This window comes from Colletotrichum truncatum (genome assembly GCF_014235925.2).
Source record: "Colletotrichum truncatum strain CMES1059 chromosome Unknown Contig_0002, whole genome shotgun sequence".
NCBI classification, from domain to species: domain Eukaryota; kingdom Fungi; phylum Ascomycota; class Sordariomycetes; order Glomerellales; family Glomerellaceae; genus Colletotrichum; species Colletotrichum truncatum.
This window is the reverse complement of record NW_027222399.1, coordinates 872,892-889,463: the sequence shown is the minus strand read 5'-3', so window position 1 is coordinate 889,463 and position 16,572 is coordinate 872,892. Positions and strand designations below refer to the sequence as shown.

General features: G+C 49.7%; 5 protein-coding genes across 5 annotated transcripts; 4 read left to right on the top strand and 1 right to left on the bottom strand.

Annotated features, from left to right (window-relative positions):
• Positions 1-1,460: 1,460 nt before the first annotated feature.
• CTRU02_203201 (C6 finger domain-containing protein) lies at positions 1,461-2,631 on the top strand (the record flags this gene model as incomplete). The annotated part of the gene is made up of 3 exons (XM_036727282.1): positions 1,461-1,482; positions 1,530-1,795; positions 1,846-2,631. 3 exons carry the CDS (start codon positions 1,461-1,463, stop codon positions 2,629-2,631), a joined length of 1,074 nt encoding a protein of 357 aa, XP_036581076.1.
• Positions 2,632-3,750: 1,119 nt separating this feature from the next.
• CTRU02_203200 (efflux pump antibiotic resistance) lies at positions 3,751-5,652 on the top strand (the record flags this gene model as incomplete). The annotated part of the gene is made up of 4 exons (XM_036727281.1): positions 3,751-3,946; positions 4,016-4,298; positions 4,380-4,527; positions 4,585-5,652. The coding sequence occupies 4 exons, from the start codon at positions 3,751-3,753 to the stop codon at positions 5,650-5,652; spliced, it is 1,695 nt and encodes a 564-aa protein (XP_036581075.1).
• Positions 5,653-5,980: 328 nt separating this feature from the next.
• Positions 5,981-9,347, bottom strand: CTRU02_203199 (AMP-binding enzyme; the record flags this gene model as incomplete). The annotated part of the gene is made up of 7 exons (XM_036727280.1): positions 5,981-7,717; positions 7,776-7,869; positions 7,922-8,206; positions 8,266-8,369; positions 8,423-8,505; positions 8,572-8,706; positions 8,771-9,347. 7 exons carry the CDS (start codon positions 9,345-9,347, stop codon positions 5,981-5,983), a joined length of 3,015 nt encoding a protein of 1,004 aa, XP_036581074.1.
• A 4,051-nt stretch (positions 9,348-13,398) lies between these two features.
• On the top strand, positions 13,399-13,617 carry CTRU02_203198 (uncharacterized protein; the record flags this gene model as incomplete). Its single annotated transcript, XM_036727279.1, has 1 exon — positions 13,399-13,617. The coding sequence occupies one exon, from the start codon at positions 13,399-13,401 to the stop codon at positions 13,615-13,617; it is 219 nt and encodes a 72-aa protein (XP_036581073.1).
• A 1,607-nt stretch (positions 13,618-15,224) lies between these two features.
• Positions 15,225-16,558, top strand: CTRU02_203197 (uncharacterized protein; the record flags this gene model as incomplete). Its single annotated transcript, XM_070204158.1, has 4 exons — positions 15,225-15,554; positions 15,598-15,773; positions 15,848-16,416; positions 16,491-16,558. The coding sequence occupies 4 exons, from the start codon at positions 15,225-15,227 to the stop codon at positions 16,556-16,558; spliced, it is 1,143 nt and encodes a 380-aa protein (XP_070061921.1).
• Between the last annotated feature and the right edge of the window lie 14 nt (positions 16,559-16,572).

Here is a 16,572-nt window from a genome sequence, read left to right as displayed (position 1 = left end):
AGGGGCGACAGGGGACCAGTCTGTCTGTGGTCTGTAGTATTGTGTGGCATCGATCGTAGCATGCCTAATGCCTGGTGCTTTCTCCGTGCGGAAGGTGATACTGTTCTGTCGGACTCATCTTCGTCGTTATAGGACGTTGCAAACTTTGTCGGGGGTGACAGGTGACCCAAAACCTGTCGGCGGCTGTTGTGTTGAAGTTGATTGTTTGGGCGCAGTCTTAGTGCTTCGTGTAGCGGCTTGTGGCTCGCCTGTGGTGGTGGTAACAGTGTTGTCTATTGATATGTCGTATTTTGCGGCTTGCTCTCAAGTTTTTCATTGTAGTCGGGGCGTGCTCTGCGGCCATCTTGGGCCCCTTTGGGACGTAGAATCAAGGCCGAGGATGGCATTGCATCGAAGGGGGCTCTGTGGCCGCGAGCATGCGTATTTGGGGCCGTTTTTGCTCCGATTTTCAAAAATTTCGTTCTCGCTGTTGTTGATGTTTTTCCCGCAGGGGCTCAGCGGTTATAGGGACGGCCGTCAGCCGTTACGTCGTAACAACCCCCACGGAACGGAAGAACTAGGATACAGGTCACGTGACGATAAGCAGGACCGACGGACGATAAGCGGTCCTGGGACAGGACCGACGGTGCCAAGGGCGGTCCATGGCGATGGACCGACGTCCTGGGTGTCGGTCCCCCAGGATCAGGAAGTGTTCAGCATGGAACCAGACTTGTATATAGTTGGGACTCGAGTCCTCTCGAGTCCTACCTTTCCTAGTTCTTCAGCAATCAACTTTGTGATTACCCTAACCGGTACTTTCAGCTATACCTAAGTGACGACTACTCTACGACTCTTGTTGAGGCCTTGACTGATCACCAAGACCTTTGAAGATCTACGATTCAATCGACCAGACCCCAGAACGACTGTTACTGTTGTCAATCCCTGGCTTACTGTTAACACAAACCCACTGTCAGTTAGCTGGCCGTAACACCCAAATGTGGGGGGTGCCCAGAAGTGGGTGTGGGACGTTATTACATCCTTTTTCTCATATCCTTTAACATCGGGCCTTTGGATTCATTACCACGCACATACAGTTCATTTTTAATAGTGAGACTGACCGCCGCAGTTGTTGGACTTGCAAGAGACGGCATAAGAAATGCGATGAAGCAAAACCTGCATGTGATCGCTGCACACGAGCGAACCTCGAGTGTGAAGGATACGACAAACGACTAATATGGGGCTCATCAAGCGAAACTACCTCTAGGGACGGCGTCCTTCTCAATCCAGTTCGCCCGCGCAATATCAGCCGGGATATCGCGCGTCGGCGGAAACAACGCGAGGATAGAAACCAGGATACAACAGGTGTGCGTAATGCCGAACTCGATACACGGGCACATAACCGTGGTATTCCCAGAAACGTACTTGAGGCATTGAAATTTCAGTACCAAGGTGACATTTCACTCGCATCTGACGAAAGAACAATGTCTAAGCTCATTGACGAATGTGTGTCCGCATATCCAAGCAATCAGGTCGACGCTGACTTGGTCTAGTTTGTGAGACTGGTTACTTAACACTGACCGGAAGATCTGGCGAAGGAGGGCTCATGAAAACAGATGTCATACCAATGCGCAATAGTTCTCGCTCTTTGCGCTATACCTTTGCGGCATATCAAGCGAGCTTGGTGGAGGAATATAGGCATTTGATGCCTACATACCTGCAGATGGGAATTTCTGGTTATATCGAGGATCTCCACTCGCCCGATGGCTTTAATGCCGATTCAACACTCGCAACAGGTATCCTACTGTGCAGCGTGAGCGTAAGTAAAGGAAATTCTGGATACAACGCTTGATGCTGAAGCACGCACAGTTGTCGGCTCTCTACACCTGGACGCCTCTGATCCGAGGGCTTCATGCGGTCCTCCAGCAGCGAGAGCTCTTAAGCACTGCTCAGGGCTCGCCGCTCACCGATCAGTTCATAGAGGTAATTGGCCTACTAGATGTTCAGCACTTCACGTTGAATAGGTTTAGCGAGTCACTGAGAATATGGTCCACTTGTGTGGCGCCCAGGGGTTTGACTGGTGTCCAGGAAACATCTGGTCTCCCGTACTCACTCCTAAATCTGATCTGTGAACTAGACCTGCCTGGATCTGAAGAAAAGCTTCATAGCTGGCCAGGGGAGCCTTGTCAAGAACTCATTCAAGTCCATTTGTGGGAGGCGTTCCGCAGTGCGGCGATACTTCATTGCAGGGTCATTCAATCCCGCAAGGACACTACTCCTCATCGTGAGGCCATGAACATAGCATCACCGTGCATGACCAACGACGATCTATTAAGATTGAAGGTCTTGGCAGCTTGCCAGGCCATCATGAGCCCTAGAAAAGAGTCATTTCCGGATGTCCAGCCGCTTGGAGCCGCGCTGTTATATCCCCTTTTTATCGTTGGTCTATTCACGGAAGAGGACACTGTCGCACGAGGCGCCACTAAAGACTTGTTCTCATTTCTGACGAAGAACTGGGAGAGTTACCAAAACACCCTCGTGTGGGAAATCGTTACGCAGGTGTGGGAAAGATCGACAACGCGGCCTGATACTTGCAGACTCAAACTTGCTGAAGAGTTCGCCGCTGAGCTCAATATCGAGATTTATTTGTATTAAACTTATGCCGCTAAACTAGACTCATTTCTAGACACAGCTGCCACGGTCGGTATTCGACAGATGAATTATTGTAGTTTTAGCTGATGGATTATACGGGGATTTTGGTGAATCAGTATCACACTCGACGGAGGGACATTCAATAAGCGACAGATGATTGTTATTAGACAGCTAATCAACATTTCAAACGCGCACCTTTCGTTCCAAAGTGGTCTAAAACTAACCGCTATGTCTACTGCCTAGGGGTTATTAATGACTTCAGCTTGCCTGATTCGGTATGCCAAATAATACCGAGGAATTAACAACCTTATTCGATCACAAAAGTGGCAACAGTACTTTAAACGGGTTCTTGGCGCCAAAAATGCCCTTCCTTCAGAGCATACTAAGCTTACCTTGCATAAGATCCCTGGCCACAACGTCCTCTGCGCCGTCATCTTATATTGCGTCTGCATCCTTAGTTTATTTGGTGGTGTGCTTCCCTTATCGATGATTTGTTAGGTACACCTACTTCAGATGTTTCAACAAACCACGTGGCAGTTGGGCCATATTCGAAGACGTCTCATTGAATTCTCGTTGGTCGAGAATGCGAGGAAGCCTCGGACAATCTCACGGGCTTGCTAGAGTGACGGAATCAATTTCTACAAAAATAATCTTATCATAATCTTAAGGGCCATTTTGTGGTCCTTGACATAGAGTCTTCAAGCAGTGACCATAAATGGGAACGAATCGTGACGCCTGTTTCTCACACTCTGCTTCGAACACCCTAGTCTAGTCGTCAGTATCAGATTTTCATTCATCGTCATTGGTGCAGATCTATTCATCGCCATTAAACAGGCTGTAACTAGCATGATAAAGCTGCATGGTATGGAGTTCGAAGATTAGGTGGTGCTGACCCTGGCCCGGCTGTGAGGGATAAGATACCTTTACTGTAACAAGACCCATATGACTTCGACGGGGCTACCACATCTTACAAATAATCATAGCTTTGAGCTTTCCTGACTCTTATAATTTCTACCTTTTGTGGCATACTTGCGCATACTCTGTTTGAGGGTCGACTCTGCGCATATCATAATATTTTTATCTCAACTTAGCTTCACAATTTGCCTCGTTTAACATCCAACTATGGCAAGAGAACCGAAGATTGAACCAGATCCTGACGGAGATATTGAGCTCAGTAGTTCGCAGGCTGGTAGCGTCCTTCCTGAAACTAAAGAAGAGAATAGTGCGATTTCGGCCGCGAAACATCCTCGAGAGGGATGGTCAGCGTGGCGATGGCCCTGCATTCAAGTTCTATTCTGCTTAACCGGGTTGCTTCTTGGTCAGTAGCCAACACTGACCATCTACTTGCTATCGATAATTTTACTGACTGGCTTCATCGGCTTTGTAGGCTACGACGTGAGTAATACTGCAAACATTCAGGCACCGATATACGAGGCCTTCGGCCAAGTCCACCTACTCTCGTGGGTCGCCGTCGGATACACTGCTATGAATGTTACTGTAATCCCGCTGGTACGCAAGATTGCATTTTTGGGAAACTTGAGATGGCAGGTGGTCGGATACTGCTGTCTTTTCTTCATTGGTTCTGTAGTCTCCGGCGCAGCTCCCAATCTTAACGCGGTGATTATTGGACGCGCTCTACAGGGCATAGGAGCAGCTGGCCTTTACCAATTGTAAGTATCTGCATTTCTGAGCAAGGCTATCAAAATTTCTCTTCATATATATGCAAACTTCTTACTGATACTGGTCGTAAGGGCGCTTACCATTAACATCATGATTGCCACGCCAGCTGAGCTGCCACGAGTGCAAGGCCTCGTGGCCGTTGCCTGGGCTACTGGACTTATTCTTGGTCCTTTCATCGGAGGCGCGTTTGCGGAAAACCACAATGCAACTTGGAGATGGGTGAGTTTCTCAAAAACACCTGCGTTGAACCATTTTTCTAATCGTTCTGGATTTCAGGCCATGTACATCAACCTCCCCGTCTTGGCCATCATCATGTTTGCCAGCACCATCGCTGTGCCAAACCTACATGTCCCGAACTCCACTTCCGTCATCAAAGGATTACTAGCTGTCGACTGGGTTGGCGTGGTATTACATATGAGCGGCTTCATTCTCTTTTGTTCCGCCCTCATTTTTAGCGGATCTACATGGGCATGGTCCTCATCATCAGCAATAGTTGCCTGGGTGTTTGTCGGCGTCATTTACGTCGTCTACATTCTGCAACAAAAGTTTTGTCTGTTCACCAACAGAGAACACCGGAACATTTCGGCAGACCTGCTCAAGAACCGCACTGTTCTACTCGTCTGTCTCGCTACATACGGTGTTGGCAGCAGCTACGGCGTTACCCTGTATTACACCCCTCTATACTTTGCTTTCACAAAGGGGTATGACCCAGTTGATGCTGCCGTCCGGCTTCTTCCATTCATTTTCACTTTCATATTTTTTGCAATTGTCAGTGCTGGCGCTATGCCTGTCATCGGTATTTACGCACCATTTTACGTGGCCGGGGGGCTCCTGACCACCATTGGTGGCGCACTGCAAGCCCAAATCACCGTCTCTACAGCAGAAAGTCGGATTATGGGTGTCACCACCCTGATCGGAGCCGGCCTTGGGTGCATGTGGCAGACAGGTATCGTCGTGATTGTGCAGCATGTGCCTTCTATTAGACGCGTGGATGCCACCGCGCTTTTCATCTTGTTCCAGCTAGCAGGCATCTCAATTACTCTCGCCATGGCTGGTTGCATATTTCAAAATATTGGGTTCAGTCGAGTGCAAGAATCGCTTCAGGGCCTAGGTTTCAGCGACCGCGATATCAGAGAGGCACTAGCTGGGCTCGACTCGAAAATCTGGGTTGAGGCTGACCCGCAAGTTATAAAGGTCACGGTTGGTCATGTGGCGGATGTGATTGCGAAGAATCACTATTTGATTGTTGCTGCCGGCGTCATATCGTTCTTGAGCGGTTGTCTCATGAAATGGGAGAAGTTAGACTTTGGCAGGAAAAGTTCGAACAAGGCAAGCAACCCATAGTCACTGTCCGACAGAGATAGTAGAGTACTGTCAAGACACTGGATATGTTTGTCCATATTCATGGTTGATGACAAGGCATATTTACACCGATTGACAAATCATTGATGTGGATAGATCACAACTTAAATTCAGGAACTTCGTGCAAATACAAGGAAAGCAACTTATGATAAGTATCAATGTACTGGCCAGGATAGAATATAAGCTGCAAACAGAAAGCCACCGTAGGTCACACCTATCGAGCATAGGAAAGTTCAACGCCGAGTCACACAAAAGAGACGAAGAAAACCCAAACACCTTTCACAACTCATAAAGAAGCATATCTCTCCCTTCAAGAATCCCAAATAGCGCCATATGCGGGGATTCCTCTGGTTTCAAGACCATATACCACCTTCTTCGTGATCTTCTCATTTGCGATAATGATAACCGCCTCTGCTTGAAAGCTCTTTGCCAAGTTGTACCCCATCTTGACCAAGTCAGGTCGGCCAAGAAGTTTCGTATCATGAATCACCGCATTTGGAATTTTGGCCTTGATGGAATCAAGCATTTCTTTTCCGAAAGTTTGCTCAGGCTTTGGGGTGGACCAAATCAACTGCGTCGCGCAGCTAGGTTCCTGAATGTGCCCAAGGAGGGGCCCAATACCAGACCCAGTCGCGATGACAACAACCCGGTTGAAGCAAGTTGCAATGCGCATGACTCCACAAGTAGGCACTCCCCGTACCCAGATGTGAGTAGGTGGTTTCTCGATGCAATTTTTGGTCCAATCGCCCGCATTAGACACTACGAGAGAGTATCCCTTCGGTCGCTGCCCCACGCTCTCGGGCGCCGGGATGGTGGCAAAAGAATGCCATTCAAGGAGAGGCCGCATCGATAGTTTGGAAGCTGTGCCGTTGACAGGGACAGTATAGTCAAAGTGCAGCCTGATAGCGTGATTAGAGAGTACTTCGGCATCCACAGGAACCTTTCGGAGAAAGAACCAGGAGGTCGCAATGCTTAGGGTCGCAATTGCAAGCAACCAGAGGCCAGGGGTTCGAAGGCAGGCTTCTCCCAAGGACATCGACGGTTCTTTTCCGTCGTTGGCAGCGAGTACGGTTTGGGCCCAAAACATTCCGAGCATGGTCCATCCAACGAAGCGATGCGTCATCTCAAATATGTCATGGTGCTTCTTTCTGAATGAGGGCCAAGCGAGGCCAATTGTAATAGTAAACAGACCAGTAAGCATCCATGAGATGACCTTTGAGGCGGTGGACTGGTAACCCCAGTTGGGGCAATCTGTCAACTGGCAAACTTCATCACTGATGTTTGATGCGAGAAGCCAGGCACCAGCCGAGACGGCTGCTCCGCTGTGGACTCCTCCAAGGTGAATAATCTTAGCACATCTCTTTCTGATGCTAAGCGGCCACGACTTCGGGACAGAGCAGGTGATTGTGTAAAGAGCGTTGACGACGAAGTCCTGGCGGATGAGGACTGCGACGACCAGGTTGATTGCCGTGAGATTCGCGAGCCATTCTCTCTTGAAACCAGCGAAAAGAAGACTAATAACAGCTGCAATGTTGAAAAGACCGACAATCGTAAACAAGCGGCGATACACAATTGCAATGCGGTGAATGAAGCCACGGACCGGTTTCCCATGTGTTTTGGCAGGTATGTCACGGCCCAGGTCAGGCTTCTCGTCGACTTCCGTGAAGCTGGATGCGGAAGACTGTGAGCTCTCGTCCACGGCAGTAGATTGGCCGTCGGTGGAGAGAGAATGATTTGAGTCGATCTTTCTGATACTCGTAATTGTCTCCCCCTTGAGGGGAGTTTCGTTGGTAACCATATCCTTCAACGCTCGCTTGTCTACTTTGCCATTGGAGGTTAGAGGCAAGGAGTCGACAAAGTGGAACTTGCTTGGGATGGCGTAGTATGGCTGGCGAGCTCGGATATGAACTTGGATTGTGTCAAGATCACAGTCTCTAGGCGCTATGAAACCGTGAAGCTCGTTATCAATGAACAAAACCGCTGCTCTCGACACAACGGGGCAGGTGTTCAGGGAGGTGGTGACTCCGTCAAGCTCAACCCGAAAGCCCTTTCGATTACCAGTAAGCATGTTTACACTTTACGTTTCCGATGTCAGCTCGACTTACCTTTATTTTGATTTGATCGTCAACTCTTCCCAGAATTTCAATTGAGCCGTCTTGTCTCCAACGACCCAGATCCCCGGTGTTATACATCATAGACCTGTTTCAAAACATGTCAGCATTGGCTCTGGGCATTGGGTTTTGAGACTTACCCATCATCGGCAAATGGATCTAGCTTGTATCTCTCGGCTGTCTTCCCCGGAAGGGAGACATAACCCCGGGAAATGCCATGGCCGCCGGCCCACATCACGCCAGCCTCACCGACGTCGGTTGCGTTGCCCTGATCGTCAAGGATGTATACAGTGTTGTTCGGGGTCGGCTTCCCAATGGTCAAAGTTTGCCCCGGTTGGTGCAAATGCATGGTATTGACGATAGTGGTCTCGGTAGGCCCGCAACAATTGTAGTATTTAGCGTGAGTGGCCCAGAGATCGGCGAGTCTAAACCGTACGGTGATTCAGATACAGTCCAGAAAAGGAATGAAGGTAAAAGGTCTTACCTCTGAGAGCTCGGTTCGCCGGCGGTTGCAGCAACTCTGATGCTAGGATATTCACGAGGATCATATTTGGCCAAGATGCTAGGTGTGCAGATCAAGACTTGGATCTATCAAAATGGCGTTAGTTGACTGCTCGCAAAATATTCACATGCTCTCATACCTCTCGGATACAAGGCTCCCACTTGGAGCCTCTGAGGATCAGTGTTCCTCCGTTGCAAAGGCAACCCAGCATCTCCCATGCCGCTAAGGCCTGTTCAGCATTTCTTTTTCTTGGTGGGGTGGTGAAACCACCATGATTCGGTGACTTACCCATATCGAAACTAATGTTCAATACCTGACCCACTCGGGTTCCGGGTGACATACCCAGGTTTCCGGGCGAAAGGCACACTAAGTTAGTCACATTTTTGTGTGTGACATCCACTCCCTTGGGTGTACCGGTCGTACCTAATGAACCAATTGGTCAGTATCACTTCCATATGTCTAATTGGTATTCGTCCAAATTGCGTACCGGATGTGTAGATCACATAACAGCCGTGATGTGTCTCAGCTAAATCCTGATAAGGTAGAATTTGCGTATCCCTGGCGATGTTCTCCCGATCCTCGTCAATGACCAGGATGCTGGAGGCCAGCCCCAGAGTCTCTAAACGAGCTTTTGTTGATTTGAGGCATAGAACATGTTTGCCACTGGCCTGCTGGAGGACGAAGCGCAGCGTAGAGTCGGGAACGACGCCGCCGTCTAGTGGCACATACTGAGCACCGCACGACAAGATGGCGATAATACCAACCAGCATGTCAATACCTCGCTTTACCACCAGCGGAACGCGGTCTCCGGGCTTGACTCCGAGCGTTGTGAGCTTCCGAGACAGCTGGTTGGCTTGGTGGGCGAGATCGCCGTAGGTGATCTCTTTGGTCTGCGGTGCCGATAGGTCACGAGCTGCAGTGACATCAGGCTGAGTTTCTGCATGATGATAGAAAGCAGCTGTGACAGTGGGATGTTGGGGTTTGGCTAGTGGTCCTTGTGTGAAGGGGAGGGTGTCCAGCCCAACCGGACCTGATGCCGATTCTCTGGCCAGTTGTTTGTGCATGGCTGCTGGCTGCGTGGTAACTAAAATAGCAGCGAAGGGGGGACTGGCAGGGATGAATTCCAAATGGATTCCAAAAAAAGAACGAGACTATTCCAAATATTTATTTGATTGAAGGAGTAAACACTCCTGTGGCCGTTTGAATGATCCAACGTCTGCGAACCCTCGCGACTTAAATATTCAGACACCTCCCTTGGGTCACCGTTGCCCAACTTCTCCTCTTGAGACATTTCTTTTCGATACGGCCGATTACCTGCTGCATGCGTCTATACCGAATGCATCAGGTTCGGACGCAAGAGGCATGTAAACATCTCACTTTCAACTTACAGCCGTCTGGAGTTGCATCAACCACCAGGGTTTTGCCGTTGAAAATCCTCCCATCTCCAACGCCTCTCAGCTCCACACACCTACACCGAGGCCTCCAATTGACACATGAAATAACTCCTTCCATGTTGAGAAAATATTGCAGCCGTGTGTTGAAGATATCCATGTCCCTGTCCGGCGCGGGTTGAGCCTGACCGTTGACGACTCAAACAGGAAACTTGGGTAGACCAGCGCAACCAGCATCGACAACCCTGCCCTCCGCAACACTCCGTTGTCGAATCTGCAAGCCTCCACCACGGAGAACATGGGAACAAGGCGTGTGCTTGATGCAACCACTTACAGCAAGAATTTGGCAGCCCGAAGTTTGTTGGCGTACAATGTCCACAAATGACATCGGCTCGACGTACACACATCACGGGCCCCGGCCAAAGGAGTGGAGAACTTTACAGCCGGTAGGCGGAGTTTTGATGTTGGTGGATGTCGCATTCAACGACCTTCTCGGCCGAGCCTGGACCGTCTAGCCGGCGGAATACGAGCCCGCAAAGATGACGCGAAAGAGACCGTGCCATCGCTTGCTAGTTACCGGCATATAACAGACTGTGATCGGTCAGACGAAACGATCGCATAAAGAGGAAAAAAAATGGGGTCTGCTATCAATCTTCGCGGCACAGCAGGGCAGACGGCCTATGACCACCCACAGCGGCCAGCTCGGGATCTACTCGGAGGATCGACAAACCTTTAGGACAGCTTCCTTGGAACTAAACCACCTCCAAGCCATCAGGTTCCTTCGGTTCTGGTCCTGTGACTGACAGCTTTCTGGTTAAGAAGCCCTTGTGGAGGACGTGCAATGCCTCAATCCTGGCCATGTGGAAGGGCCCCCGAATGGTCCAGATCGAGATGGGGGCTGCAACGCAATCTAATCAATCTCCATAGGTGTGTCCAAATGATATGATTTTCTGACCCGCAATCCGCGGTCAAGGTCGTCAGAAGTCATGGGAGGGCATCTGCTGGAGCGTTCGGCACCCGAGCCAAGTCTCGATGCAACCCATGGGACCAACCAACCGTGGGGGGAACGATTTAGACGCGGACACATCGACTCCGTTAACGCCACGGTACCCCGGGGTTCAGAACCAATCCTTGTTAGGAACATCTAGATTGCTGCTGCTGCTGCTGCTGCTGCTGCAATCTCACGTCACCCATCCTACGTGAACAATAGGGCCGCCGTTTCTGAATACCCCAGACAAGAGCGGCACGGAATAGGAAAGCCAGCACACCATCCTTCCACCGAAAGGCGCGGTTCGGTCGCGCCTAAATTCAACCTTGTCGCATCCAAGGAGCAACTTATTGTCCGCGTTGCTGAATATGTGAGATTTCTCATCGATGACAGATGCTGATGTAAAAGCACCACAGACAACCTGGAAAGTCAGTCGCTCGAGACCTCCAATGGGATGGGCTTTTACAACACCTCTAAACGTCTCTTCTGCCGGCCTCATTTTCCTCCGTGAAGGTGGCATTGGACCGAAAAGAGCGCAATGCAAGCAATCACATTGCAGTTGCCTCAATAAGCCATCTTCTCCGAGCCGCGCCGCCTCCGTCTATATCGGAGACCCGACCGTTGTGGGCCACGAAACAGGTTGATGGTAGCTGGCATACATACATCTTTGATATTGCTACCGTTATCCACACATTTTTGCAGACTAACAGAAACGCCTGCCAATAGTGAGATTCATCACACAACTGAAAGTGGGCGCCCGATCATCAAGGTTCCTTGATGGCTGGCATGCAAAAGGTTTCGTCGAGGTTAGTCACACTTGCGTAAGCTTCTTCGGCATGCATCCAGCAAAACAGGTTGAAGACTGACCTATCCAAGCAGTAACCAAGTGTTCCAATGCGTTAAAGAGCATTGTAACGTTTCTCGACACTCTTACCCTGGTCTCATTGCAACGAAGGTCGGACTGCAAGCAGCATTTGGAAGTGATGGGCCTCCAGGCCACATGTGCACGTATACGAGGATTGTACAGATTGTAAAGCAAAGGGCCGATCTCCACCTCTGTGATTTCACGAAAAAAGAGCACCCGTAAAGTGGGAACCAAGTAGTCAACATCGGCGGTATATCACTCCTTACTGCATAGACTACTCCTTCATTTTCTCATTCTCTTCCAAGGAGTCTTAAACGAGTCGAGAAACACGAAGCTATTATTCCGGCAAACTTCTTTTAGTCTTGAAATAAAACTCATTGTTGTTTCATTATAGTATGGCCTTCGGCGTCAGATTATCTTCCCAATATATAGTGGCGCTATAGATAAACCACAATTGCTCCCAGGCAAATAGTGGAATCACTTTTGTCGTCAAGAAAAGGGTCAGGGTCAAGCTTTACATGGTTTATACAAAATAAAGGGTTCCTTGTTTCAATTTGAATTCTTGAGCACGCCAGACATGAACCTTGTGTCAGGTTTAAAGTGGTAATAGGTCTAGGATGGAAGTCGAAAGATAAGGTGTAACTTAATTTCGACTTCAAGCCTAAGCTCATCTACCCTCCACCGTTTTTTATCCCCACTGTCACACTTTATATGCACTATATTACAGATGTATACCCTTGGATCCTAGCCTCGCGAATGGAAGATTTAGGCCAAAAAATCTTGTCTCAGTACCTTAGGTAGTTCAATATTAGATAGCTGTAAGTCCCGGAGATGATTACACTGCATTGCAGATCTTCATGAGCCGCTAGTCTTCTCCTGTGTGTTACCGTTGTACCATTATTATGTAATAACTCGCAGGCTTTTGTCTTGCCTATTTGAGACAAACATCACCGGTCAAAGATTTGGTGTCAAAGAACTGAACCGAGGGCGCGTGGTGGACTCCACTCTCACACGTTGGATGGAAGCAAGAGTCTTTCCAATACTGCAGTAACAGGACCCTGGCGCTTTGCTTTTTCTGCCTCTGTCTTAACATGTGTGACTGAGTTTGTAAAGGTGAAATAGAACGTTGTAAGAATGACACTGGTGTTCCAGTAAAAAGCCGAAAAGAGACAACTTCAGACTGATCCCACCGCTCCTTCCTTTTTGAGAAACAGCCTTAGAGAACTAGATTCATAAAATCTTCTCTCACCAATCTTCAACACTTATACCTCAGTTACCTACTTATCACGAGCATCTACCACAGGATCATGGCTTCTGGGTCCACCAACTTTGAGGATGGCGTCCCGGCCTCGCAGCAGCCGAATCTTAATCCATCTGCTCAGTCCTTCACTCCCATCATGACCACACCTCCAGCATACTCTCCTCTACTTCAACAAAACGGTACGTATTTTGAGATCGCCATCAACCTGTTCCCCCACGGTCTCACAAACCTGCCCCACCCCCACACACATGCGACCTGGATGGTGATCTTCCTATGGCACCATCCCACCTTCTCACGACAACAAACCGCTAACGACCGTGCTGCAGTAGAGCTAGCCTACCACCTATCCAAGGCGGCCGAGGCCGCGAATATGGTTGCTCGAGGTATGATTCACCCTCCACTTTTCATGTCAAATCTCAACCCATCCGTGGCGCCTTGTGGCCGCAGGTCTGGCCTTCCACGCTGCATCCTCGATTTCTCCTTCTCAATATGGGTTCTCTGTCCGTGCTAACCAGGACTTGCTCTAGCCCATCAAGCTGCGGCCAATAGTCCCGATCTGGCGTCTTTCCTGCTTCATGTGTCCGACCGTTGCAGAGCTTCATCCGACAATATGTCTTCCCACTCATCTCAAGCTTTGACTCCCGCTGGAATCGCCAGTCACAAACATCCCAGGACGCCGTCAGGAAAGAAGATGAAGCCCAAGATTGCTGTCTCCACTCCGCCTTCCTACACTTTCAATGACGACGACGAGTTCTATCCGGGAACCGATCCACGGCTGAAGCGCAATGGTTGTGGCATTTCCCCGAGACTGCCGAATTCCGATCCATGAAAGCTGTCTGGAACCCCAATAACACAACCAATTGTCCAGATATGGACATTCCTTACGGTTTGATGAGGAAAATCGAGTTTTCTGGGGCATTCGAGAGAGCCAGATATCCTGGCTTTTTCACATGCTAAAGAAAACATTTCTAATGACGTGTTGCGAGCTCGCCGATTGTTGTTCTCCTGTTATGGTTACTTTGAGGCCATTGAATGACCTTGGCTTTCCTTGGCGGGAAGGTGGTACTAGACGCAGGTCATGATGCAATCAGAAACAGCCATGGCGGAGAAAAAAGCGATAGTCTCAGGCGGCCACAAATGTTGGTAATCTCAGGCCAAGCATGCATTCCGTAAGATCAATGTGACTCAATGTTGAGATATCGGGCAGTATGGAGTCAACCGCGGCAGGATGGTCATGTTCTGGAATGTGAGAGCCAAGACCCTCCGGTGAGTGTGTGAGGATGAACGTAGCCACTGAAACCAAGGATGAGTGACATGCTGGCATGTGATGAGATAGTCCGCGCAATTTTGCCTTCATCCGTGCACCTTTCGTATTCCAGCCCCGGGAAGTCTCAGAGGTCTCAGTAGTGAGATCAACTATCAACGGCCGGTTTCTTTGCATTCCGATCGCTCTCGGCTCTCCGGTGACCCCACCGTTGCTTATCGGCCGATTGCGTCAAACGGTATTTAACGGTTTTTTTTTTTTTTTTTAACCGACCGTTAGTTTCCTACACCTGCCCGTTTAAGGTTGGCACAAAACTAAAAATGTATTATATCCAAGGACGAAAAAACAACAAAAGAAATGTCTTGCGACTAACTATGCCCAGAGGCGGATTCGAACCGCCGTCAACACGGATCGCTGTGTGAATAGAGACCACAACGTATCATCCTAACCAACTAGACGATCTGGGCTGTTAGGGCTGAGGACCCTTGCTTGACGGGCCTGTCCCCACAACGTCTCATGAGTGGTGACACCAGGTAACGACCGAGTTTCCCTTGGCATCTCGCTGGGTTTAACCATGCATCGATCACTGGAGGCTTACATTTTGCTCCAGAACTCAGGTGTTGTTCCCTCTGTTCTTTCATAAAATCACTAGAGAATGCGTTGAACACGAGGTAATGTGGACTCTTACAATGGCTACTACATGAGAACACAAAGAGACCGAAACTATGCGCAGCCTATGAACAAGTCCATTGTGCCTTGCATAGACAAGGCTACCAGTCTTTTGTCTACGTGATCTTGAAGATTCCACAATAATTCTTTCTCAAATTTCTGATATCACACAATGGTGAAAGAACATAAACAATTAGCCATTGTAACAACGTAAAGAAATAAGAATACTGCACTTAACTGTGAAAGACAGCCAAACTCTCACCATGATTGTTCATCTTACGAACAATGCTGCTGTTTGACTTCTTTTCTCTGAAAACAGTCATCATCTTGCTCCATGGATTACTATATAACTAAAGGTCCCTCACCATGATTTTGCATCGCTCACTCACTCACATCAGAATCACTGCCAGCGTATTACTTCATACAAGTATCCGTTCTCTTTCACGACATCAGGTAAGCCAAAACAAACTCTTTAACAACCTCTTCTCAATTACGAAAGCATCATGGCCGACAAGTATCCCTTCAAGAGACAGCAGCAGACGTCAAACGACGGCGTCCCGCCTTCCAACCTCAACAAGCGGTCACAAACACAGCAACACAATGTCCAAGGAATGCAGCCACAAGATCTCTACCTTCCAGGCAAGTATCACTCCATCTCATCACCTAACGATAACCATCGTGGCATCCAGGTACCTCCTTTCCTAGAGCCACCAACCGGCACAACACAACCTCCCAGCCACTTCCCTACCCTCCGCTCCTCTCCAGATTCCGAGGTTTCTATGCATACTGCTAATCCACAGTCCGCTCTTGCGAGCCCTTTAGTGTGGTCTAGAGTTTGTCCACAATGCAAGAAAACCCCCATGGGTCGTCTCCCAGCCATTGGCCCAGGCGGCCGGCCGATCGAGTCCGTATGTGAAGCCTGCCGACAGCAAAACATCAGAAACTCGGTCACAGCTGCCCGGGCATTACAAGCGATTCCCAGCGACAATCAAGGCTCCCGAGGATCATCCACTCAGTCGAACCGCTGCCGCCGCTGCCACCGACAAAACACGGTAAACGGCCGAGACCTTTGCCCTGAATGCACCGCCGCAGACATTGCCTTCGGCCCACATGGTCAAGCAAACAGCTCAGCAGGTGCTCTCCCGCAAGGCGACAACCACGTCTGCATCCAGTGCAATAGGAACATCACAGCCTTGGGCCGGGCACAGTGTCATGAATGCATTTCCGCCGGCAACACGTCCAATAGAGGACGCCGATTCCAGCCCGCCCCGTTGCCGCTCCAGGGCTCACATATCTCGGATATCCGCTCGGGAGTCTGCGACGTCTGCCACCGAAAGCAAGTGCCACCTGGTCAAAGACGTTGCGAGGCATGTATTATCCTCCCCAACACCCCTACCACAGCTCACATGGCCTTCTTCGGCGGACAGGGCATATGCGTGATTTGCGAGCGCGCCCAAGCGCTGCCAGGTAAGGCTCACTGCAACTCGTGTCAGTTCGAAGGCATGCACGGCGAGATGCCGCTGCAAGCGATGGACGAACTGGCGCCGGAGGAGACCATGTTCTGCGCGATATGTGGCCTTTCGTGCCCGCGTGTCTCCAACGGACTCTGCAGCCGATGTGAGGGATCAAACAACATTACCGACCCGATTGAAGAGTTGCCAGAGCAGTCGACGGCCTATAATAAGCTGTGCGGCTGTATGAATCCCGTCCGCGCCCCGGGCGCCGCTCTCTGTGAAGGATGCTTTGCGGTCTTTAACCGCGTGGGAAAGATAGCTTGGCCCGCGGAAAGAAGGAAGCTGTGGCGGGGAGCTTCCAGACGACGGGAGTCTTTGGGTAAATGAACAACCGTGA